This window comes from Seriola dumerili, unplaced genomic scaffold (genome assembly GCF_002260705.1).
Source record: "Seriola dumerili isolate Sdu_G_001 unplaced genomic scaffold, Sdu_1.0 BDQW01005691.1, whole genome shotgun sequence".
Lineage (NCBI taxonomy): Eukaryota > Metazoa > Chordata > Actinopteri > Carangiformes > Carangidae > Seriola > Seriola dumerili.
Window position 1 is genome coordinate 132414 of NW_019179946.1, and position 25526 is coordinate 157939.

The 25526-nt window shown below is 40.0% G+C and overlaps 2 protein-coding genes across 2 annotated transcripts; one reads left to right on the forward strand and one right to left on the reverse strand.

The window, feature by feature from the left end:
* The first annotated feature begins 303 nt into the window (after window positions 1-303).
* Window positions 304-15877, forward strand: slc45a2 (solute carrier family 45 member 2). The gene is made up of 7 exons (XM_022769844.1): window positions 304-775; window positions 2740-2916; window positions 7486-7853; window positions 9043-9186; window positions 11210-11333; window positions 12741-12946; window positions 15656-15877. Exons 1-7 carry the CDS (start codon window positions 304-306, stop codon window positions 15875-15877), a joined length of 1713 nt encoding a protein of 570 aa, XP_022625565.1.
* A 4138-nt stretch (window positions 15878-20015) lies between these two features.
* On the reverse strand, window positions 20016-21254 carry rxfp3 (relaxin/insulin like family peptide receptor 3). Its single transcript, XM_022769846.1, has one exon. It carries the CDS (start codon window positions 21252-21254, stop codon window positions 20016-20018), a length of 1239 nt encoding a protein of 412 aa, XP_022625567.1.
* Window positions 21255-25526: the final 4272 nt, after the last annotated feature.

Genomic DNA, 25526 nt, shown 5'->3' on the forward strand with positions numbered 1-25526 from the left:
TTCTCTTCTTCATTGAACCCAGCTCTCCTCTGCTCAGACCAGGAGGCAGACCTTCTCATGTGAAGTAAAGCCGTGTGGCTCGTGGACTCATTGCTCAGCTATGCAGTAGAGAGGAGGATTAGCCCAAGCTGAGCACACCAGTGCAAAGGACTGGGCATCCGGCCATTTCTCCATCACCTGGCTGACTGAGAGAGACACTCCCATACTCTGTCTCTGTCTCTTTTTACCTTCCTCTTCACTCCCTTTTCACTCTTCCTCTCCTTCTCCCTCTCTCCTTCTCCCCCTCTTTCCCCTCTCTCAACCATGACCCTTTTATCAGAGGACCAGTCCGTGAGGCCCCAAGCCTGTCGGCTCCCGGAGCCTGGCAAGCACATCAGCACATCTTTGCACCAGCACACAACAGACTACACTGGGTCCAAAGAGGACTACATGGACAGTGTGGACAGCGCTGTGTTTGGGGCAGTGGAGCCCCCCAGACGCTCTCGGGGCCGCCTTATCCTCCACGGCCTGGTCATGTTTGGAAGGGAATTTTGCTATGCCGTGGAGGCAGCATTCGTCACACCGGTACTTCTGAGCGTGGGCCTTCCCCGTAGCATGTACAGCTTGGTGTGGCTGATCAGCCCCATCCTGGGCTTTCTGCTCCAGCCAATCATCGGCTCGGCCAGCGACTGCTGCCAATCGACGTGGGGCCGGCGAAGGCCTTACATCCTGGCTCTGGGCATCCTCATGCTCCTGGGAATCACTCTGTTCCTCAATGGAGATGCTGTAATTTCAGGTGAGCGATAGGTGGAGGGGAATTTGAGGTAATGAAGCTAGACTAGAACCAGACAGTAAGAAAGGGGAAGGTACTGTTACATTTTTAGTCTTGTCATAACATAGAGTGACATCTTTTTTTGGTGGTGCCTGTGCCTTTGATTCAGACAAAATAAGAGAGAATGAATAATCAGATCTTTCCCTCTCAAAGAAACAGAAATGTTGTCGAACCTTCTGTGGAAATTTGACAGTGCTTTGATCTCAGTTTTATGTGTGCTCATTTCTGGAAATACAGAAGAATAATTGTGATATATTTTGCAAAACTCAAGGCAAACATACTAAGGTTTTACGTTGATCTTTCTGGCAGGATATGAGCACTAACCCATTCTCTGAGTCATCAGTTTCCACCTGCCATTTAGACTTTTTATCTGATTGGAGGCTCTGAGCTGTATCAGTACCTGTTTGCTCGCAGATGTTGGAGGGAAAAAGTGACACATCCATAAGGAAAAAAGAGAATTAAACTTGTTATATGTAATGTCCTGAAAGGCTCTTATGCTCACACCTTGTGACTGAAGTTAAACGTGTGACTTGTTAGGGTTGTTCTGTGTCAGTGCCCACTGGCACAGACAGATGACGAGGCATGACTGAGAAAATCTCATTGTACATTTAGTTTGAAGTAGGAAACTGCTGATGACCTTTCAACGCCTGAACTGTTTTGTGGCTATCCACTGAGCTCCGGGCAGCATCACGAGAAGATCTCTGCACAAAAGAATCTGTGACCTTCGTTACTTGTAAAAAAAATTTAAAAAAAAAGATAAGTTGAGTAAAGTTTTTCACATGAACTGCTTTAATGCAAAGCCACAGAGCTGCTGTATGGTTACCCACTGACAGAGCAGCTCCACGGGATCAGGGAGGTGTTGAATGAGTTGATCCTGGAAACTTTGAATCATGGGGCTTGAAATACATCATCCTCGATACCTCAATCATATCTTTTGATTCGAGAAATCATTGGATGTAATATTGAATGCTACAAAAATATAGTTACACATTTTAGGAGACAGTCACCATATAAAGATTGAGGGGATGATTGCTTCACTAGATTGGGATGTCTATTTTATAATGAAACCATAATTATACAAGACAATGTGTATTGATACTAGCTGTGGTTTGTATACTACCTATCTCAAATCTTTGGTCAAAAGAAAAGCAGAAATCAGCATGTTTAAAACCCACTTTTACTTTCTTGAATGCTCTGATTGTTGTTGGAGTTTCTATTAAAAGGCTCTGGGCTTTACTATAATCATCATACGGACTATAAAGTATTTCTTTCTTCTGACGTACGCTGGATAAGCTGATTATATTTCAGTGTTTCTCAAGGTTATAGTAAATGCCACAGAAAATAACGTCCTGTCCTTTCCTGTGACATAATGTTTGCATTGTCGTAATCATCTATCAGTCTAACCTGAAAGAAGAAGAAGAGCTTCACGTTGCCTATGAGTTGCCCTTGAGATTCCAAGTGGTCTTTTTCCTTTTGTTTAATAGTATATAATAGGTCAGTTCAGACATCAGTGCAGAGTGGCAGGAGATGTCATGTTTTGCTTATGTACCTTTTCTATTTACTTTTCTATTTTAAAGCTTTAATTTCTGTTGAAAAGAACATCGAACATGACTGGACATGATGTTCAGACAGTCAGCTTTTATATCATCATTGTTACCTCTAAGACGAATTGGTTTTCTTAGGTAAAAAAAAAAAGTTTTATAGTTTTTCTTTCTGAAAAACTCCAAGTGTCTCTACTTGTTCTTTTCCACTGGGATTCTTGTTCCCGGTGGTGATGTGGATCTCTATTCAAAAAATTACACTTGCAAATTTGAGTCTAAGTTCAACAAAATGAATGTATTCATGCAGAGGTATCAACATCATATTATTATCTAAATCATTTGCTGCTGTGCTTGATGAGCGATGGGATGTTTTGTTGTGTTTTGCAGCGCTAGTCAGTGACAGGTCCTTGAAGAGGATATGGGCCATAGTCGTGGTGATGGTCGGAGTCGTGCTGTTTGACTTCGCTGCTGACTTCATCGACGGGCCCATCAAGGCCTACCTGTTTGATGTGTGTTCACATCAAGACAAGGAACGAGGTCTGCACTACCATGCTCTACTCACAGGTTTGTCACACTGAACATAAACACACACACATACACTGCTGTTATTCTTGGTCCACATTAATATTTATGTCTATTTGTGCCTTTTTCTGTCATAAATCCTTCCTCAGCGGCTGTTTCCAACGTGCATCTTGATGGATTTGCTCTGAATTAAGCAGCATTAGTTGTTTGTTTGTTGAGAGTTTCAGTGGTAATAGCTGCCTCGTGGGCATTTTGTAGCTGAGCAGCTCTCATAACACATGCTCATGTTTTATGGCAACGATTCTCTGAGTTAAACTGGATCTTCTTGTGGTGTGGCTGAGCGAGGACTGGTGGGTAGGAACAGCACTTGCTGTGTGTTGCCTGCGTGTCCAGTGAGATGGTCGCCCTTGACAGGAAAAGGGGCACTGACACATCTCCCTATCTGCACCTTTAAAGCTCACTAATTAACATATTATATCTCATTTTTTTTATCTGATCAAAAAAAAAGACATGAGTTGAGAGTTGAAAGATGTAAAATAAAGAGATAAAATATTAACCCTGTTGTGCTCAGCAGGCCTTTAACTTAAAGCTGCTTTGATGAATATTTATGTATTGACAAATGATGAAATGACTACGTGTATGTCAGCTCGCTCATCTCTACCAAGCTTCTTCTTTAAAAGAAATAAATACAAAAACTGAACTCTGAGTAAATAAACTCATTTTGATAATTGTTTCATGAATTTGTGACTGAAATCTTGTCAATACAGTGACCCACGTGTAAAATATCCCCCTCTCGGTTTCATCAGCTTAGAATTACCAAATGCAGCCAAATGTTTCCTTTTATAATAAGTCTCTTAGGAAATTACACACAGTAAGTTTGGCTCACTCTTTCATTTAAGATGCCCTTTGAACATGAGCCACTTGTTTCAGATCTGAGTGTGTAACATCTTAGAGGGGTTTTTGGTTGCCTTCCCAACCTTGTGTTTTCCTCAGCCACTCTGATACAGACACACTTCCATGTTTCAGATTGTTTTTCTCGATGGATTGACCCATCTGCACTTCACCTTTGTATGGCTAGAAGGGTGAAACAATTCTCCATGCAGCAAAGGGTCTCCAAGCGTCAGACTATAAATAGAGATTTTCTGGCATCTTCACCATGTTTTCTAAAGGGTACATCAAGAGCACTAAATGTAGCTGAGGTGAACAACCTGCAGTTTCATATGTGACATCCTGGATAATTGCAGAGAGATTTTGAGATGGCCACTTATGGAAACATTTGAAAGCATCCCCCAACCACCCCATCACCTGCCACCTGACCCTACTTTATTGTGTAACAAAGTCCTTCAGATGCCAAATCAGTCCCCTTTTGATATACATACAAGTAATAGTAACTATGTTTTTACATTGGCTGATTTGACTCTTGTTTAGTTAAGATTGCAAGGCTGAGGATTGCATAATTTGTGGGATATCAAAATATTATTTTCTGCCTATAAGCCACCATAACACCAACAAATAAGTTCCAAGTGAGTCCATTGAGAAATGCCCAAAAATATACAGAATGAAGAAAATACTTCTTCAAACACTGCTCGGGGGCAAGATGATGTTTTTGGTGTGCGCACCAGTGGTGCGCTCAGCTGTCAGCAGGCACCGGGTGGTGTGAGCATGCTAGTCAGACAGTAATCCACCCCTGAGCTAGTCATGTGCTGCAGTCATGGGTCTGGGCTGAGAGAGACAGAGGCCAGACACATGACTCTCTAGACGCCGCTGCCACCACTGGTATGTGAGGTTTGAAGAGGAGGGAGCAAGAATTGTAGTGTGTTTCTCTGTGATTCACGTACTTGAGCTTTTCTATACTTACATACTCTTGACCTCTACTCTTAATGCCTGTTAGCCGCTTGTGGATTGTGGATGGCAGTGTCAGTTGGTCCACCACTTTGGCAGGGACAAATATTTCAACTATTGGATGGTTTTCCATAAAAAAAAATTTGCACATACACTTAATGGTGCCCAGATAATGAATCCTAAAGATTATAGTGATCCCCTGACTTTTCATCTAGTGCCACCATGAGGTTGAGTTCTGTGGCTTGGAGTGAAATGTCTCAATAGCTATTGAATGGATTGCTGTGGAATTTGTTACAGCATCCATGGTCCTGTCAGGATAAAATGTAGAGGCCTTGGTGATCTCTTAGCTTTTCCTCTAGCACCGTCATCAGGTCACAATTTGAATTTGTCCAATACTTAAACTATTGACAGTCCCATCAGCCTCTGCTGTTCAAATTGATTTGTTAAGTTCAGTTCAACTATTTTGTCCAAGCTAAGTACCGTACACCTCTACATTAAACTAAGATGGTGAACACGGTAAACATTATTCCTGCTAAACAGCCACTTCTTAGCATTGTCATTGTGAACATTTTACTGATGTTAGCATTTAGCTCATTGAGCCTCACATGCTAGCATGGCTGTAAACTCTAACTCAGCAAAAACATAATTTTTAAAGTTTGTTTTTTATGTTGTTTCCATAAATGTATATGAGCTTCTTGAGTGAGAACCCTGACCTCGTTCGACCGTGCAGCAACATGAAACCACCTAAGTTTAACTGATACTTGATAGCTTATTTAAACCAAATTGCACCTTGCTGATAACAAATCTCTTCCTCCCTCATTTTCAATCTCTCTGTGTATATTTTTGAGGGTATCCACAATGAGCCACAGTTATGTCCTGTTTTGCTCTGTTGCACTGCACTGCAATAAAAAGTTCAGAGTTATTGCGCAGGTGGAGAGGCACACACCTAATCTGACATAAACAACACACAAAGAAAGGGGAGAAGGATCTTGAATCAGGGAAGGGTGTTTGATGCAACGCACAAACAGCAATGTTCCGAGTGAAGCGTGACTCCTGAAGTGGTTATTACTTCACCTGCCAGTGGCTAAAATGTAGAAAAATAGCTTCCATTACTGGCGACCAACAGGTGAGGACTGCATATCTTCTCAGGAGGCAGCAGTTGCAAAAGTTAATTACTGAATCAATCAATCAGTTAGTCAGTCGATCAACCAATCAATTTCACTTGATTCGAATCAATTTTTTATTTCATTTTGTGATTTTCCTTTCATTTACTGCATGTTTATGGGTTGAACCCCATTGTGTATGTGTGTGTGTGTGTGTGTGTGCGCGCGCGTGTGATCACAATTTATGGCAAGCATCATCACAAGGGCTCCGCCTGCATCAGTTTTATTCTCCAACACATGAATTTCTACCTCAAGAGAAATATTTCGCTTTCAGATCAACAAACAGGCTGTTTATTCTAGTACTGTACAGGCAATCAGCCTGTAAAGCTGTGAAGATTGAATGAGGGGTTTCTTTCCATCTGTCCATATTATATCACATGTATGACACTAAGAAGCGTTCAGTCTCTCACCTTTCTTGGAGCTGTCAGGCCTCAGCATTTAACTTTCCTTTTATAGTCAGGAGAGGAGGCTGTTGTTAATGAAAGCCAGTGAGAACAGAGAGAGCGGAGAGACTTGTTTTCCTTCTGAGAGAAATCAGTGAGCCTGTGACAAACAAATTCCTGATGAGCCACATGCACTGGCTGCATATTGAGTTTGACTCATATTGTCTAAAGTGTTTAGTTGTGCCTATAAGTAAATAAAGCAAAAAATTTGATTTGAAATCTGATCTGAAATAAATACACGGTAGTCATTATTTGATGTAAGCAGAGATCATTTCCTAATTGTTCAGCAATTGAATCACATTAAAACAATAAAACTGAGAGCATCGCTGTGCAATATCACTGAAATATTAAATGATGATCTTACAATAATTGTACCATTATTATATTTATTAAGCTTAACTGTAGGGTATTAGCATAATTAAAAACCAACAATGTAGATAGACAGTGGAACCTCAATGCAACAAGATTGAGTGCACCTGTGATTTCCAATTGAGAGTAATGCATGGACAAGGTTATAAACATACCTGTGTACACTGCGGCTTTCTCAGCTTTGGCCTTGGTTGTGTCTAATGCAACATGGTGCCACGTGATAAGGAACTGCCCGAGCAAGTAAGAAAGCAGATTGTGAGACTTCATAAAAATGGGAGAGAGTATAAAAGCATCAGAGGGCTCTCGAACAAAAGCTGAAACTCAGTTGCAGCAGCAGTCAGGAGGTACAGCAGAAGCCATACTACTAATAATAACAGAAGGCACAGTGGTGTCCTTGAAAAATGACGCCACGCACAATTCACTATTAACACAATCTCGCCCCTTAAAACCTAAGTGCTTTTGATTTGGCACAAGAGTTATCTAGAATTTTTTTTTTTCTCAGTGACTGATCAGACAGTGTGAAGGACAATGCATCAAGTCTATGGCATTCAAAAAGAAAATAATTGTTCACAAAATTGCACAAAACTACAAATTAAATTAGCCAGAGAACATGAAAAAGGCCTGATTAGTATTGGCAGCATGTTCTTTAGTGAGACGAAGCCAAAATAAATTTGTCTGGATCAGATGGAGTCTGGCATGTTTGTTGGTCCTTCAACTTAATTCCTTTACTCACCAAGAGCCGGTGGAAAGCAAGTCTGTACATTGCTTTTGACCTTTGCCTCTGTCTTTTCCAGGTCTGGGTGGAGCGTGTGGTTACCTGGTGGGAGCTATGGACTGGGGTCATTCTGTGTTGGGTCAGCTGCTGGGCTCTGAGTACCAAGTCATCTACTTCTTCTCAGCATTGACCTGGGGCATCTTCCTCACTGTGCATCTCTTCAGTATTCCAGAGCAACCTCTGGGCAAGGACCCATCCGCCTCTGACCCTTCACCTCCCAGTGCCCTCCGCCTATTGGGGTCCAATGGCAATGGTTACGGAGCGCTGGCTAAAGAGCCCGTCTCTCCTGTAGTCCCAGCGTCGGTCCCAGACCTCAGGCCCAGGTCTTTCTCTGCTCTGGGGGAGGCCAACTCAGTGACCTCCAGTGCCAAACAGCCAAACAAGGAGGTATGTGATATGCAGGAGGTCCATAGTAAGAGGTAATTTACTCATCATTCAATTTTCAAAACCACTCAGCCTGCTCATCGTCACAGAGAGAAATTAATGTATTGTATTCATGACGAATCGTAACATCAGTGTGGTAATAGATTAAGCAGATGTCAGTGGGTCTAAAGCCATGACCTTCCTGTTGTTAGAAGACAGTGCTAACCACTGAGTTGTCCTTCAATTTCATCTCACAAAAAAATAACTAAAATAACTACAGTACAACTGGGGCTTAAAGTTCAATGAAATAAGACGCACCGCAACTAAAGTGAAATTAGGGCTTGAAACCAACAATTAAAAAAAAGGTTTTATGGCACAAAAGCATTTGATTTAAATTTACGAACGCTACTATATAGAGTTGACATGACCCGCCCTACACTGCCTCTGATTGGCTAATGATTGTTGCCTTCGCTGGTTGGATTGGTTAGATTAAGGCATGAGGAGTGAGAATGGTTAAGGTAAAGGTAAGAAGTAATTCTGAGGCAGAGTAGAACCGGTCATGTGAACACTGTAAGATCATTATGCTCTTGCCACAGCACCACTAGTTCCTGTGGACATGCCTTCAAACAACCTCCTGAATCTGTTATAAAAAAAATAAAATTTACATGTGACACAGTTTCTTGCATCACACACTGAGAAAAAATTGATTATCATCAATCAACGATCCGTTGTATGTTAAATATGTTTTGATGAAAAAGAGATGAAGCTGTCAGCTGAGTTTGTATCATCTTCCTCGTAAAGACGGTTCATGCTCTTTGTTCAATGCTCTTGTGAATACTCTAGGAATCAAAATATTTCAAAAAACTGATATAATTGATTGTTTTTAAGAGGTTCATTGGTTCCTTTTTCTTTTCAAGTATGGCCTTTAATCTTCTTTCGTAAAGTGCCTTCAACCCTTGAGTGAAGTCATTAATGTGAGTCCTCTGAGATCCTTATGTTGAATCCCTTGAATCCCCTTTTTCAAAAAATGTTTCATTGATGGATCTTTTGAACTGTCGTCAGTCGTGGGCTTAAGTGCCACTAGAAAATTAGATACCAGGAGAATAATGAGTGCTATCAGAGGACAAGCTGTTTTGTGTTTTATGGGTTTTTTAGTCCTGTCAGTGTTGTTGCTGTTGGCAGTGATGTCTGCGATGTTTGTGTGTATCTTCAGGCCCAGAAGAAGATGACATTCAGGTCGCTGATGAAAGCCGTCATTAACATGCCGAGCCACTACCGCTGCCTGTGTGTCAGTCACCTGTTCGGATGGACCGCTTTCCTCTGCAATATGCTCTTCTTCACGGATTTTATGGGACAGGTACTGTTTTGTGGGTGTCTTTCCATGCATTTCAAAAAAGTCACTGAAAAAAACAAAAAAAAAAGAGTTTAAAGGTCTTTCACATTACAATTCCCCATCACTGCTTTCTGCCTGTTCCAGTTCTGCGTAGAGCTCCTGATCACTGCTTCACATCACTTTTCCAGGCACTGTTGCACATTTGAAATGGATTTCAGTCGTTAGTGCCACTGAACTCTGCGTGCACCGAGTTGCTGAGCTCATTTCTTTCCAAACCAAAGCTAATGAGATACAACTTGTTAGTAAATGAACTTTAGATGTGCTTGCAGGACAGTCCCCAGTTTCTCCCCTGTTTTCTGTCTTTACACTAAGCTAAGCTAAGCTAAGCTAAGCTAAGCTAACCAGCTCCTGGTTGTAGCTTCAGATTTATCAAAAAAAGCATATATCATAATATATCAAATCATTCCTTAATGTATGTAAATCTTATATTTTACAACATATTGTAAATGTATTTTTGTTGCAAGATAACATTGTGGAATTGAAACAATTGGTCGATTAGTCAATTGAACTAGTTGATAATTCACTAATGTTGGTTTAACAGCAAAAAAATTCAGTTTCCATCTTCTCAAATGTGACAATTTATTTATTTTCTCTGCTTTATATTATTATAAATTGAATATCTTTGGGATTATTTTTCAACGTTTGGTCAAAATGAGCAAAAAGACATCACCTTGGACTCTGGGAAATTGAGGCATTTTTCATAATTTTCTCATATTTCATACAATAAACAACTTATCGTGAGTAAACTATTTGTTAATGAAATTAATCATTATTATTAGCCCTAAATATGACTCAATGTCAAATGAGGCAATGTGTCAAAAGGACCTGAAATGAAAGCAACAAGCTCCATTAATCCCTGTTTCTGTGGGGGCAGATGGAGGGTGAGGGTCTGGGAATAGTCTGTTGTGTGTAATCTTCTGGTGACATGTGTAATAATGATGAATGGTTTTCAGTTTCACAGTGTGCATGCTGATCAAAGGATGCACTTCCCACCATGACGCACATATCACTGCCACGGTTCACTAAGACCCAATGCACCAACACGTAATATGAAATTGCAGGCATTGTTATCAGGGATAGGAAATGTATAGGCAGTGGCTCCCTGACGAGTTAAAGGGAATTTGACTCTTTTAATAGGAAAGGAAAGATAAAAGCATGTATTAAAGAGGTTGGCCAACATTTGATATCTGTATTAGGGAGTCTGTGTGCTTGGATCTCCTCAGCGTTAATGATTATTCGGCTTCTGTGTTTCGGTAACACTTTGTACTACAGCCTGTGGTTCGCAGTGTAATTTCCTTTTCTGAATCAGGTACCGATGAATACCGGTTCCATCTGGTACTACTTCAATGAAAGAAACTGAGACTTTGGGAAACAGAGGAGTACCAACTGCACATTTACACTCTAAACAAAACTGAAGTTTGGGGAAAATGTTGTTTACAACCTTGTTCTCATTGTGTAATTACAGAATTAAAAGATGAGAACAGTCAACACTTGATATTACAGCCTGCATACCTTATTCTTACTGTGTAATTGCAAGAATTAATAATTACGTGGTTTCCAACTTAAACATTAAAGATTAAGTATGTTTGATCCACCTACATCTATAAGTTATATTCTCGTATAATGTAGTTTTTCCTAATTCAGATGGAAACGATTGTAATGAATTATAGTTTCTCCTACATTTGGCAGTAATGTTTGTTAATGAGTAAAACAGCAGCATGCATTTTACATTACACACTAATGTAAATTACCAGAACTGTTGCCCAGTAAGTGCCCAGTAATTCCAAAGATACTTAAGAGTTTCATTTATTTCTCCTTTTCACCAGTTGTTCTTTCTTTGTTCTCCACAGTCCTGTTTTCTTCCACCGTACCAGTAGCAAACAAATTACACTGTGAATTCCAGCTGTTATAAAGTCTTACCACTGTTTCTCCCCTTGAGATAGTGCTATGCATTTTACACTCTCTTCTTCAAATTCTTTTTTTACAGATTGTATACAAGGGGAATCCTTACGCAGACCATAACTCTACAGCCTACGCCACATACGAAAGAGGAGTAGAAGTGGGCTGCTGGGGACTGTGCATTAATGCTGTGTCCTCTGCTCTTTACTCCTGTAAGTAAATGTGCTATAGCAGCAAGAAACCTTTGAAATTATCTGCATTTATGTATAAAATGTATCTTGAAATATGGTCATATCTTCATCGAAGTTACAAAAACAAGCACACACAATCAAACACATCATTCAAACATTCACAGTGTATGTTGGAGAAAGTATGTGAGCCCGTCAGCGAAAGCTAGGTCCAATCAATAAAACCAGATTGGAGGAGTGGGTTAGAGCGACTTTGATTTCTAGAATTTTTTTTTTTTACATCTGCTGATGTGAACCATGACTTCCAAAAAGAAGGAGAGCTTTTTAACTTTGTAATCCTTCCAGCATAAAGCTGTAAGGGTTACAAAGTCATCTCAAAGAGTTTAGATCAGAGTCAGTCCACAGTTTGACAAACTGTCAGTGAATGGACATGATTTAGTGCTGTGGCTACTCTCCCTTGAAGTGCATATAAGGCACAACGCTTGATGCTCAGTGAAGTAGGAAAGAGCTCCCACACTGGAACATCTCTGCCAATGAGTTTATTGTGGTTGCATGAACACAGAGGAAACTGCTGCTGTTCAACAAAAACCATAAGTGCACGCTTAACTGCTTGCATGTTATTACTGTAAGTACACTGTGTTTGTCTGTACTTGTATGTCAGATAGAGATCAGATCACATCTTACAACCAGTTAATGCAGAAAACCAGGTACTTCCAAAGGGTTCACATGCTTTTTCTTGTCATTGCATGTGTCTGTGTGAGTGACGGGAACAAAGAGAGAGTTATGTGTGTGTGTTTATTTGTACGTTCATCATAGCAGGTACTATCCATTAACATCACCACGTCCTGCGGTTACATCATTACCTCCTCTGTGAATGACAGCCTGAGAAGTTGCAGCGGGCAATTACCACTTCCTTCCATTTTTACATTGGGATTTACAGGCTTCAGCCCGATCGTTAGCTGTCACTGTTTGAATGAAATACACAGATTTTTCCCAAAAGGCATACTGTACATTTGAATCCAAAAGAAGGTCTGTTATAACAACGACTGTGTAAAATAACAATTTTGAAAAGGGGAGAAATAATGTGCCACATGAAAAGCAAAGTTCAGGCAAGTAATTAATGCATGGCAGGGACACTGTGGATGAATATGAAAGGGGATCTATTTATAGTCTGGCTGCAGAGCTTTTCATTGCAACTCTTGCTAAGAGAAAAAGTCTTTCCAATCAAATGTCCAGTCAGCTGCAGCAAATCTAATGTGCACTCTGAGGATTTTTCAGATGCTCTTTGAGCGGTGTGAAACCACAAACGACGCTCCACCCTGAAACGCAAACACATCGTGTTTGCTGTGATTCTCACATCAAACTGATTTTTCTCCGTGACTATAGGCATCGTGTGTGTGTGTATGTGTGTGTGTGTGTGTGTGTTTTCAGATGTGCAGCGTGTCCTGCTCCCATACATCGGCCTGAAGGGGTTATACTTCATGGGCTACTTTGTGTTCGGTATGGGCACCAGCCTGATTGGCCTCTTTCCCAACATCATCGCCACGCTTGTCCTCTGCAGCGTGTTTGGCGTCATGTCCAGCACACTCTACACCATCCCATTCAACCTGATAGCGGAGTATCAGCGTGAAGAGGAGGTACTGGACTCGCAGTAGAAATATGTTTTTCAAGGTTCAGATCTAAAGAAAAAACAATAACAAAACACTGTGCACATCAGACACAAAACAAAGAGAGCCGGGGGTGTGTGCAAGCAAAATGTAGAAAATTATTATTTCATTTTTGATACCAATATTCAGCATAGAGGAGAAATATGTAGATGTTTCAGCTAAGCCTTCTTCACTGTGCAGGTCTTTCAGTTTCATGGTCATGTCTTTTAAATGTGCAATGTAGCATAGAGTTTTCTGGAAAACAAACAAAAGCTATGTTTATATCAGCATTACTCACCAAAGCTCATTGTGTGTATCCTCAGGATTAACAAATGTACTGAATACAATTCAGTTCAACTCAATTCAGACTTTATTTACCCCAGAGGAGCAATTTGCAGGGGCACGTAGAGCAGCACAATACACATTAAAATAAAAAATAAATAAATAAACCAAGCTGTACACATTGTATATTTCTTTCCTTATAAAACATTACAAAGCCAATTTTTAAATTTTAAAACCCTGAAGATCACTGGAATAGTGTGAACCCATTGGCAGGACTGTGTTTTGTGGATAGGACAAAGAGCAGGGATCCATGGTGCTGCAAGGGGTTCAAAACCTCCACAGGGACTTTTCACCAACATTGAGTGTCATTCAACTTATTACCAAAGTAGCTGCTACCTTCCCAGCATTGAATGCCAGTCTGTCAAGCAAAAACTAAGCTATTCATTCATAAAACGATATACAAGCAAAACAGATATTAATGTACGCCATGTGGGCAATTCTAAATCAATTTCCAATAGAGCTGCAATGATTAACAATCAACTTAACAATCAAATAATTGTTTTCATATTTTACGCAAAAATGTAATTTTTTATTACCACATTTGCTGGTTCCACTCTCTCGACTGTGAGCACTCTACCCTTTTCTTTGTCCTGTATGAGCAAGTACCTGAACAAGACAAATGAAGGCACTACCTCGACCTAGTGGAAATTATAACGGGCATTTCTCACAATTTTACAAACAAAACAATTTATCAAGGAAATAATAATTTTGAGACTGAAAACTAATATCAGGTAGGATGTTCTTCTTATTCAATGTGCAAACACTTTTTGTATTTTATGGCCAAGAGTTCCCTCAGGGTTCTCCTAATGCAGCTTGACGCTGTTTGTCATGAGACTCTCCTTGGTTTGAAATCTCAGACCAAAGATAACCCTGAAAAGCTCCCTCCACAGCTACAACAGGCATTCATGTGAATGTTTTCCCAGGCTGAGCAGAAGTCCTTGTGATGACCAAAATTAAATTAATGTGTAAAATTGGTTTAGAGACCCTTTAAATCAATTTGCTTTATTACACCAGGATAATTCACCTAGTATCGGTGCTGTTTTCCAGGAACTCCTGCAGCCTTTGAATTACAGTATTACAGTGCACATTTTTTTTGTACTGCAGATGAACACTAAGATACTTAACTGTGCTTATTGCTATAAATAGCTGTATAGTTATTCTGATATTCTGTACTGTTAATGTAGTTTATTTGAGAATTACAATAAAGGCAGGTGTACAAAAAAGAAAGACAGCTTTGGGAGATTTGCACTACAAAGTTTTTAAATATTAAATACTTCAATTATTGTTCAATGTGGAACATTAAATACTTTTACAAAGGAAGAAAACAAGCTAATGATTCTAGTGGCAACACGTCAACCTAAAGATTACTAAATATTATTATGTAACACTAGAATTATGAGCAAGTTGCAAATAATTATTTTCCATTGTGACACGGAAGTTATCATGAACAAATTCCAACAATTAATATCTTGAGCCTTAGATTACACAATCTAAGGCGCTCAGTTAATTTTTTTTTCGCTACCATGCTATGTAATTGATGTTCCCATCAGTGTATTCTTCAGTAACAAAAATATCCAATAATTGTAACTGTGAATGTACAATCATCCAGATTTCAGTTCACATTAGAAAAGCTGTAGACGTGTTTGTTCCATTGTTAGACCTGCATAGCTGACCCCAGATACTGGCAGAAACAATACTGGAGGCTGCTATTGAACGCAACATTTTTTGGCTGCAGAGATTTCTAGGGGACTCCCACCTGTTAAGATTATATTCAAAAGCACCTGCCAACTTCCCTGGAATTGAAAGAAATGTGTTAGTGAAGTGTAGAGATTAGGAAAAAATATATTTTCAATTTCTGTTCGTTGCCTCTGGATAAAAGGTAACTTTTGACAAACAACAAAAGACAACATTAATTTGCAATAATGAGCACAATTACTCCCATTGAGAACATTATATTTGACAGCTGACAGCTGCGTGTAATATTGCTGCAGACTGAATAATCGAAGCTGTTTTATACTCTATATAAAGAAATAATAGAACACAATATCTTTAGTTGGGTGGTGGTACAAAAATCAATTGCTGGCAGAAAAACACTCTCCTTCACTCGCAGTTGTGATGTGTCCTGGCATCTTTGGTCAATACCTTGATACAAGGCTGAGGTGCCTGAGGAGACACTGAAAAAATATATGTATGAGGTTGCCCCTTAATATTTTCCAGAGCTGAACCTGTTTACTATAGTGATGATTGCTTTTTGTCATGGACATCTCAGGTAGTAGAGAGAATTGATGACATCAGATATGTTTCTCCTTTGTTTTCTTCTTCCTCCTCCTCCCCCACACCACCCTGCTGCGACTCCAGGAACAAATCAAGCTGCGAGGAAGCAATGAAACTCCACGAGGCACCGGGGTGGACTGCGCGGCGCTCACCTGCATGGTCCAGCTGGCTCAGATTATCGTGGGTGCGGGGCTCGGCGCTCTGGTCAACGTGGCAGGAAGTGTAATTGTGGTGGTCCTCTCAGCCTCGACCATGTCTCTGTTCGGCTGCATCTTCATCGCCCTCTTTATCAGATATGTGGAATGATTCTGCTATTATAAAAGTATTTTAATGGTATTGTTTTAATAAATAAAGATTCTTTATTATATGCTTAAAATGTCTGATTCCCACGATTCCTTTAATTCTACTTCAATGGCTGATTTGATTGACAGTTAAGGGTTTTGCAGCAGATAATATTGCACCCTATTGGGCCCTTTATGCGCACTGCATTTCTGCAGATTTTGCCTGAGGAAATTCATTGCGTTGTGACATTAAACATGGGTTTCCGTGGTTACCAGGAGATGCCTGTAAGCATAAAAAAATGAAAATAAAAACAGTAAACAACTGCCAGAAAATGGAAAACAGAATACGAAGGAAAAACAACTGATAACGAGCGAGCATGAAAGGAACGAACCCTAACATTAATGTTACAAGAAAAAAAAAAGTGTAAGCCTACATGCGAGCACAAACACAGATCCAACATTACTATTTTGTTTACAAACGGAGTGAAGGAAGGAAATAAAAAAATGTGAAATAAAAAGTTTTGGCGTCTTCAAAGAAACATAATATGTCACAAAGTCCTCGTCCCTTTCCTCTTTATATCATTCTGAGCCCTTGCAGCTTATCGCACTCAATCACTTCCCAGGTGACGTCAGTGAAGTCTGTGAGGGTTCAGGACTTGTAGGCTTCGGGGGGACATTGGGATTGGGCCTTACTCACTACGACACTGGAAGGCCGTTTTCCTTTCCTTGCCATCTCCACCATCATCTACATATCAAGATGATTCTGTGTCATTACAACTAGTTTGGAGCCAATCCTGGTCCAATGTGGAGCTTACACAAGATATTTTGTGTTCAGCATTCAAACTTTTGAAATGAAAAATAATTGCATGTCCATAGATTCTACATATTTTACAATGGGGGAGGGGAACAGACATTTTTTTTTAAAAAGTTAGCTAAACTTTTTTTGTGGAAAAAACTACATCAGAAAGAAATGATTATTCTGAGCAGAGGTTTTTTTCCCCATCTTAAGAAATGTCTGCAGGAGATCTTTAAACTTGTCAAAAATACTCAAAGTCTAACTTCTGCGCAGTAAAACAGCCTGTCTAATTTAGCTACTGGCGGGAAGTGATTTGCAAAAGAAAAAGAAAAGTGACTAATGTGTGGTAACCCATGGGTGCCACCATCCTTTGGCAGCCATGTAAGATTTTTTACCGGCCCATGGTGAGGAAAATTAGTTTTCCTTCTCTGGCCCTGATTATGTGACTCCTCCTGCCTCCAGAGTTTGGTAAGGAGAGAGATCAGTGGCTCGCTCACTTTTCAAAAGCTTAGTTTCTCTCTTGTCTGTTATTCTCTTCTAATGTACTGACGTCTACAGAAGACAGCTGCTGCGTCTGAAAAACCACTATAAATATTTCTACCAACATTTCACAGGTTTCAGATGTTTATCACTGCGAACTTTCAAACGTGTTTTCATGTAAAAATCCCTTCTTTTTTTTTTAAATAATCGAGGTACACAACAAAAACATCCATAAAATATCAAAATATCTTTGAAAATCTGTTTCCTAGACATTCAGAACGCATCAAAGGGTCTTCTCCAGCTCGCTCCAGATTATCTCTTGAGGAATACATTTGAATGAACAATCTATTTCCATGATTGTGATTGATGTCATTTCTCTTCCACAACCAGATGAAATGCTCTTTGTGTGCGTTGAATTGATTCATGCGTGTGTCTGATGCAACATTCACATGACAGATAGCTCTGGTGGAACAATTCCCAGGTCCTTTGGGCCACTGGCTATTTATTTCATAATTACATTAGCCTGTCGCTATGTGCGTAAAATTAGTCCCTTTGCTCTCAGCTATTTAATTTAAAAGAAAAATAAACAGTGTTTATCTCAAGTTGTTTATTGTTACAGTGGGTTTACCAGACTCATGCTTGTCTCATCTGTCAGATATGCATGTATTGCTTCTGTTGCCAACAGTCATTGTTTTGTCTAACACTCACTCTCTCTCACACACACACACACACACACACACACACACACACACACACACACACACACACACACACACACACACACTTTCTATTTGTATCTTAGTGCAGAGTTCCCTTAAGAAAAATGATTTACCTTCAGCCACAAATATTTCATTAATATCGAAACATAACTGGCTGCAGTGGGCAGCCATCTGTCGCATTTGACTGCTGTTGAGTTGTTTTTAAAGGGTGATATTTGGACGTATTTAGTGTTTAGGTTGGTGATTTTTATTGGAAGTCACTGATGATATTCCTGCACATGGTCCTGAATAAATGAAGTGAGAGGAATACCCAGGAGATTTACCCGTCTGACTCCCTGCACATCGCAGCAGTTACTGTAGATTAAGTGGTTAATGGTGCTGCTTGCTTCCCAAAATCAAAAACATTTTATTCCTTAAATGCTCCCAATTTTACCATTAAACCAGCAACAATTAAGGGTTCATATGTATTTTTAGATGAATTATTAATGGTTAGATTCATCAGTGGTAATGGAGGGATATTTAAATTCCTTTTTTGCTTGGTTGCAATATGACTAATTAAATTTATCCACTAACTGTTTATCTTAAGTTGTACTCAATTTGACATTTAAAAGTATGCACTTGCACTTTTTTGTGCTTTAATAGCAAATATCACTAGAGTTAAAGGACTCAGAGATGAAGTGTGTTTTAATGAGTTTCTTCATGAAAGTTTCATTAAGAGGAGAAAGTAATTTATGAATATATTCACTTAATGAATTTGAGGGGAGTTGTGGATAAATTATCCTTTTCTTTTTTCTTTTTTTTTTTTTTAAATGTGTCTGATGTTCATATGACAGTGTGTACACATCCCAACATGTTTTCAGACGCTTCCAGAGACAGAAACAGTCTCAGGAGCAAAAAAAAAAAAGATGCTCACTGAATAAATGCTCCCAAAAAAAGCATTTATTGAACACAGATATGACATTTCAACTTCATGACTCATCGGTTGATGTTCAGCATGTGACCAAGAAGGCCCACATATAGATTTCACAGAGTCTTGTGGATCCCTGATTGAGCCGATCAATAACAGCAATATGGGCCACAGATCAGATTATTTACAATATTCACGACACAATACTCAGAGCTATCAACTCCATATCCACATTCCACACAAATTCCCTGAGACAAGAATAACCATCTGAACATAGTGAATCTTGTTAACTTATAATATTGAGACTGTAGCACATATCTTCCTCCAGTGTGAATCTGTACGGGAGATTTCCGTCTTTCATTTCAGAGCTGGCTTCTAGAGACATACTGCTGCACCCCCTACATGTGATGTCAGTTAAAGCTCATTAAAGATTTCTCATAAACAACTGGATTTCGTCAAGTAAACACTTAATTCATAGATGTAAATGTTTAAAAGGTTAAACATGTCCTCATTGCATGACACAGAAACCTTATTATTTATTGGACCTGACACGTTATGTATTTCTTTCTTTATCTTGTATACCTTGTATAATAATAATAAAGAGGGAGAAAAAAATCCTCTTTGTGAACTTGAAGCCAAGAGAACATTTTGGGGATTATAGGCTGCAAATCTGATGTAAGAAAATGCTACTTTACTACATCACTATATAGCTATACTGTAGCATCAGGAGTAATAGAACTAGTATAAATCACCTTTGTTGAGAGTATTAATGCAGTACTTTTCACACCATATGGGTTTATGACACATATTTTAGGCATTAATTCAACTTCTTTCCTCACAGTTCCACATTTAAAATTGGTATACCTCCCTGTGTGAAACTCATTTGACTCATTTTTATCTACTGTACCATGAGGCCATGGATTTCTGCGGCTTAAAAACTGAATAACTGGATGACTGGACTGTCCACCTGAGTGTACACATTCTCAACCTGAACCAAGAGAAGGACACTGTACATTCAAATTTTCTTCGACAGACGAAGCACATTCAAATGATGTCTTCTTCTTTTCTTATTCACAGGTGAAATATGTGAAGCGGCCAATGGCAATTTCTATTTGAGCGTTTCTTACTTTCTCAACAACGCAGATCCAACTTGGACTCAGACCACAGTTCCGCTGACAACTGCGAGGTAAGAAATAGTCCAGTTAACATAAATGCATAGAAATAACACTCACAGAGGATTTAAAAAACTGTCCGTGGCACTTTAAGTGCTGTTCTGCGGCAGGTCTCGCCTGTCACTGTACATGACTGCCCCCGGAGGATAAAACACCACAGCGGGCTCCTCGGGCGCGCTGATGGGGACCGGGACTTGCCCTTGCCCGTAAATCTCTGGCTTTGTGGTGGCTGTGATCGGCCTGATGGTGGTGATGGTCGGAGAAGTCATCCGCCAGAAGAGTTTTTTCAGCGCTTTTCTGAACTCCCGCCTCATCAGGCAATACAGGATGGGGTTCAGGCAGCTGTTGGAGTGCGCCAGGCACACGGACACGGGGAAAACGTACACCTGTGTGGTGTAGTACTCATAACTGAAATGAACCACGTTGAGTTTGATGAGGATGCCCCAGGCTGTCAGCGCCTGGTTGGGGAGCCAGCAGAGGAAAAAGGACAAGACCACGATGGTGACGGACTTGGTGACCTTGGCGCGTCGTTTGGCGCTGGAGGTGTTGATGTTTTTGGAGGTGATGAAGCGCAGAAGGAGCAGATAGCAGGCAGAGATGATGCCCAGAGGCACCACGAAGCCCAGCAGCACTTTCTGAGAATGATAGAGTCCGAGCCAAAACTGCGAGGTTCCGTTGGTTTCAGGGAATTTGACGAGGCACAGGTCCTCATTGGAAACTGTGACTGTTGTGGAGAAAACTGCGTGCGGCAGTGCGGCGGAGACAGCGGCAAACCAGATGAAAACGGTGATGCACCGCGCGGAGCAGCAGTGTGTCCGTCGCCGTCTGCCCTTGAGCGCAGAGGCGAGAGACCAGTACCTCGCCACGCTCATGGCCGTCAGGAAAAACACACTGGCGTACATGTTCATAGCCGTCACATAGGAGACTATCTTACACATAGCTTTGCCGAAAAGCCAAGTGAAGTCCAGCGCGTTTTCCACCGCCCAGAACGGCAGAGTCAGGACGAACTGGAAGTCAGTCACTGCCAAACTAGTTACGAAAAGGTTGATGGAGGATTTTTTCCACACTTGTTTCGACTTCATTAGGTACAGGACCAGCAAGTTCCCAACCAGACCCAGCGCGCAAACCATAGAGTAAATGACAGAGATGATGATTCTCAGAACAGCAGCGCCGTCTCCCACAAAATCTGTTCTGTCAAAGTCTGACAGGTGGAAGTAGTCGCCGGAGGATCGGTTGGTCGTGTTGAAAACACAGCTGAAGTTGAAGGTGGCAGCATAGACTATTTCTGCTGAGCCTTCGTAACTAGTGTCGACGAATTCTTCAGACATTTTAACTTAATTCCCCGAGGATGTTCAGTAAAGTCATCTCCAGACCGAAATTTTAGGTTCTTCCGCCAGCCTCCATGTCACTTAAATAATACATTAATGAACACTGAAAAACTGGGGGGATTTTCTGAGACTCGAAATAAACAGAAAATGACAGAAAGGTAGCTGTGCGGGCGTCAGAGCTCCTCCTCGGGTTGCCGGTGTTGCTTTGAGGTTTAGTTTGTGCGTCTGAGCTCTCCAACCGAGAAGAAGCGTCCTGACGCAGCGCTCAGGCGCAATCTGGAGCTGTCCTTGGTTCTGATTAGATGCCAACTTCAATTCGTGGAAGAAAAAAGAAAAATCATAGAACCATATCGATTTGACTTGGATATAAACAATTTAAACGGTGGGAAATGTATTTTTTTCCCTATGTTAACCCCCCCACCCCCCACCCCCAATACACATACACACACACACACACAAACACACACCCACACACACACTATCCTCTCTCACCACCCCCACCCCCAACCACCCCCACCCCCTCTGTGGATTCAGTCCTCCATTAATTTTAATTTATTTCCTATTGATCCCACGTTACCTTGGCTGGGGGTCAGTAAATTCACCACCAATGTTTCCCACTGGAGGCACTGATGAAAAGGGTGCATGGAGGTTAAGATAATAGGGGAAATATTAAAAAAAGGGAAATAATTCAAAGTGAGGATGAAGGGTGAATTGAACAGTATTAGAGTAGAAGAAGAACGGGGACATGACTGGAGACAATCAGCTGGAGGAGAGGTCAAAAGAGGAGGGTAAATTAGATTGTGATCATATTAGAAGACAGCATTGTATCTATTAGAGACAGTCTAATAATATACACAGGCGGGACTACGTAGGCTATGGATACGTAGGATATGTAATTAACCATTTTTGCATCAGAAATAATGCCTAAGACCTCTCATACTTACATTAGATAAAGTATCAAAACGAAAAGCTCCTCGAAAAGCTCCTCAGACATATTTTAGCATCTTCTCACTGGGATCTAATCCTTGGCCTATTAATATGGAATTCATTATGCACACAGGTGGATATAAAATATACATTTCTATTTTAAAAGGTTTATTCATCATCCATATTCACAAGGAGCATTAACCTTAAGGGGAGCTTACTGAAGTGGTTCAGGCACCTGCAAACATGCAGTTTTGTTTTTCTTTCTTTTCCTTTCATTCTCACTAAGCTAAAGGCTGTTACATTGAGCTAGGATATTAACTATTCACCTTAACAAATTCTTCTTCAAGACATTCAGATCAAATCTGCTTTTGTACTTGCTTTTTAAGTCCTGAAGGATTTGCCCAGGGTTGTTGAACAATGAAAGAAAATTACACCCTTGTACATGTCCTCAACTGAGGACAAAGAGCAAACTCTCCAGAAGTTCAGTAGGAAGAAGAGTGGAAGAAATGAACATATAGTCACATCAGAAATACTCTTCAACAAGAGACTGGTGAGAGTTGTTTTGAGGTTAAATATACTAACTAGCCTCATTTGCTTCTGTTTATTTCTTTCTGACAGGCTGCTGGCATGCTGGGATACCTCCACACAATCTGTTGCCTGAGCTGATGCCCATGCTTCAATAACACAGCCACTGAGTTACTCGTACTACTAAAAGGTGAGTTAGTCATACCACTGTGTATTTAGTCTTTGTTAGTCATTCAGATTTTATTACTACCATTAAGCTTAAAGCAATCAAGCCTTAAAATTAATGATCTTTAATGATCTACATGCTAACGAAGGGAGGGCACTATAATGCTTATAATAACAATGGTAACATGTTCTGATGTTTAGCAAGTAATATTTACCTTGTTCTTCTTCAATATGTATGTTTTATATTGTTTTTCTGCATAGGGATTTAATGCACATTATGCATTGTTGCACCACCAGGAGGCAGAAACACACTGTCAAGCCTTCACAGTTTATACTGTATGAGATTATAAAGTTCTTGCTGCTAAATACTTTAACACATCTAGCAGAAAAAAAAACCTTTTTCTCTTTCTGTTACCATCACAAGTGTAAGTCCTCATAGACTGACCGGTGTTTTCTCACTGGTTTGTTTCACCAACTCATGAAAAAATATCACATTACTCTTAGTTTGTTAGGAATCTTTCAATAGTCACTTTTGTAGGTTGGTCTCCACAACAATGTTTCTTTGTAGGCAGAGAAAGTTAAATTTACATTTCTAATTGTGCTACAGACATCATTTGGCCAAGTTTAGTTCAGGGATCCAAATCAGAATCATAGATGAACATCCAAGTTCAATGTTATACGAGACGGGACACAGAGTGTAAATCTCAACATGTCAGGTTCAGTTTCTAGATGTTGTTATCCAGTATTCATCATGCTGTATATTTGATTTGACTAGACAGATAAGACGGACAGGATCATGAGGGCAAAATAATTCATCATCAGTGCTGATGATAACTGAATGAAAAGGAAACCAAAAATCTCTATTCATTATCCAGGAAGTCAGCAGGGCAAGACCTTCATCCTTATTAAGTTTGCTCCCTGATCCATTTTCTATTCGTGGGTATCAAAGTAGGACAAAAGAAAACCTGAATTATCTGTGTAATGTTCCTTCACCAAACATTTGCCCTTTTGTTTTGGGCTCATACACCGCAAATGAACAAGTCAGATCCTCTCTGAGCCTCTACAGCACTGAGGGAGAAAAATAAACGTCCGTGACAGAAGAAATCTTTGCTATAACAGTTACCTATTCCAGTCACTGCTACCTGTCATCCCTGTAATGGTTTCTTGATCCCCCTGGTTTTGGATGATATCTTCACATGACAGCTGATGTCATGAGGTGGATGAATTTACAGAGGGATAATGATAGTTGCAGAACTCACACTGTATTTATCCACAGGGCACCTAAAATCTCTATGATTAAAATTTCCTCTTTCCCAAAATGGATTTAGTTTTAGTTTACGAGAAACAGATTATAACCATTCCTCTTTTGCTACGTACTTCTGGTACTAATAACAATTAAACACAACTGCAATTGTGTTAGAAGAAATAAAACTGTAGTTGTTAGATGTGAGCATCAGAAAAAACCTTTGTGAAATTTAAAATGCAGTGGTTTAAGACACATTCAAATCTGTTGAAAAAAATACAGATGCTGTATTAGGTGTTATAAAAGTAGCAGTACATATGGAAGCACAATGGCTCATGCCAGTGTTTGTGGTGTTTTGTATTATTATTTATTATTACAGAAGCAGTCATATTTCAATTTTACATCTGGTTGAGGTGTAACTAATTTAAAGTATTTTATATCCTGCAATTTGATACAATACATCATAATTTATATGCTCATTATAGGTTTTTGAAACCTCAATCTGCAAAGTAAAAAGCAACTATGTCAAATAATAAAGCAAATATTTCCCTCTAAAATGTGGTTAAGTAGAAGTATGAAGAAGCATAAGACGGAAATACATGTTTTTTCTCTGAATTAAGGTCTATGTTCAGTATTTTAGAGGGCTGTTGTGTTCTGCTGACCCCCAGTGGTAGTCATGCAAACTACAAAAACTGTACACAAACTGAACAGGGGAGGAAACACACCTAAACAACCCCCCATGTTCACTTCCAGTGCTGACCTATGTGGTGCCCTGTGTGGTGCAGTATCTCCCTGTTTGGTAGTCACAGAACAGTTGTTTGAGCCGCCAGCTTGCCGACATACCAGAGGAGAACAGATGGAACGATTAGCAATCAGTGCGAAAACTGTACAGAATGAGCCCTGCGGTCACATCTACACTTCACCCAAGGTCTAACATCCACTAGAGGTTTACTGATGCATTTCAATATTACTCTCAAGGTTTATGAAAGAGATTTTACTGCGTCTCCGTTCCAAATCAAACATCAAACAGTTTGGCTGGTATCTGTTGTTCTTATCAGCCTCATTTCTAAGTCCTGCAGACACACCCCTCATATAGAAACTCCAGCATTCCACAGCTGTCACTCTTTTGAAGACAGTCAGCCACACAGGCCACCTGAAATTGGGTCAAAGATCCTGACACCTTCATTGTAAACAAAGCAGAGAATAGATGTCCTCGCTGACTGGCAAATCCGTAGGTCAGTGTTCTTGCAAGGAAAAACATGCAGCCTTAAGTTCTGTTTGGTTCCAAAAATATTAATATCGTCACACCAAAATAATGTTGTGAGAAAGTGGTGAGAAACATGCTCTATCATTTCTTGACAGTGTTATCAGTGTATAACATTGTTTTGGTTGCATTTCAATCCATTCTCCTC

Coding starts and splice junctions, on each gene's coding strand:
- rxfp3 (XM_022769846.1), bottom strand. CDS start 21,254: ATGTCTGAAGAATTCGTCGACACTAGTTACGAAGGCTCAGCAGAAATA.
- slc45a2 (XM_022769844.1), top strand. CDS start 304: ATGACCCTTTTATCAGAGGACCAGTCCGTGAGGCCCCAAGCCTGTCGG. Junction 7,854..9,042: donor CCAAACAGCCAAACAAGGAG/GTATGTGATATG, acceptor GTGTATCTTCAG/GCCCAGAAGAAGATGACATT. Junction 12,947..15,655: donor AGTATCAGCGTGAAGAGGAG/GTACTGGACTCG, acceptor CTGCGACTCCAG/GAACAAATCAAGCTGCGAGG.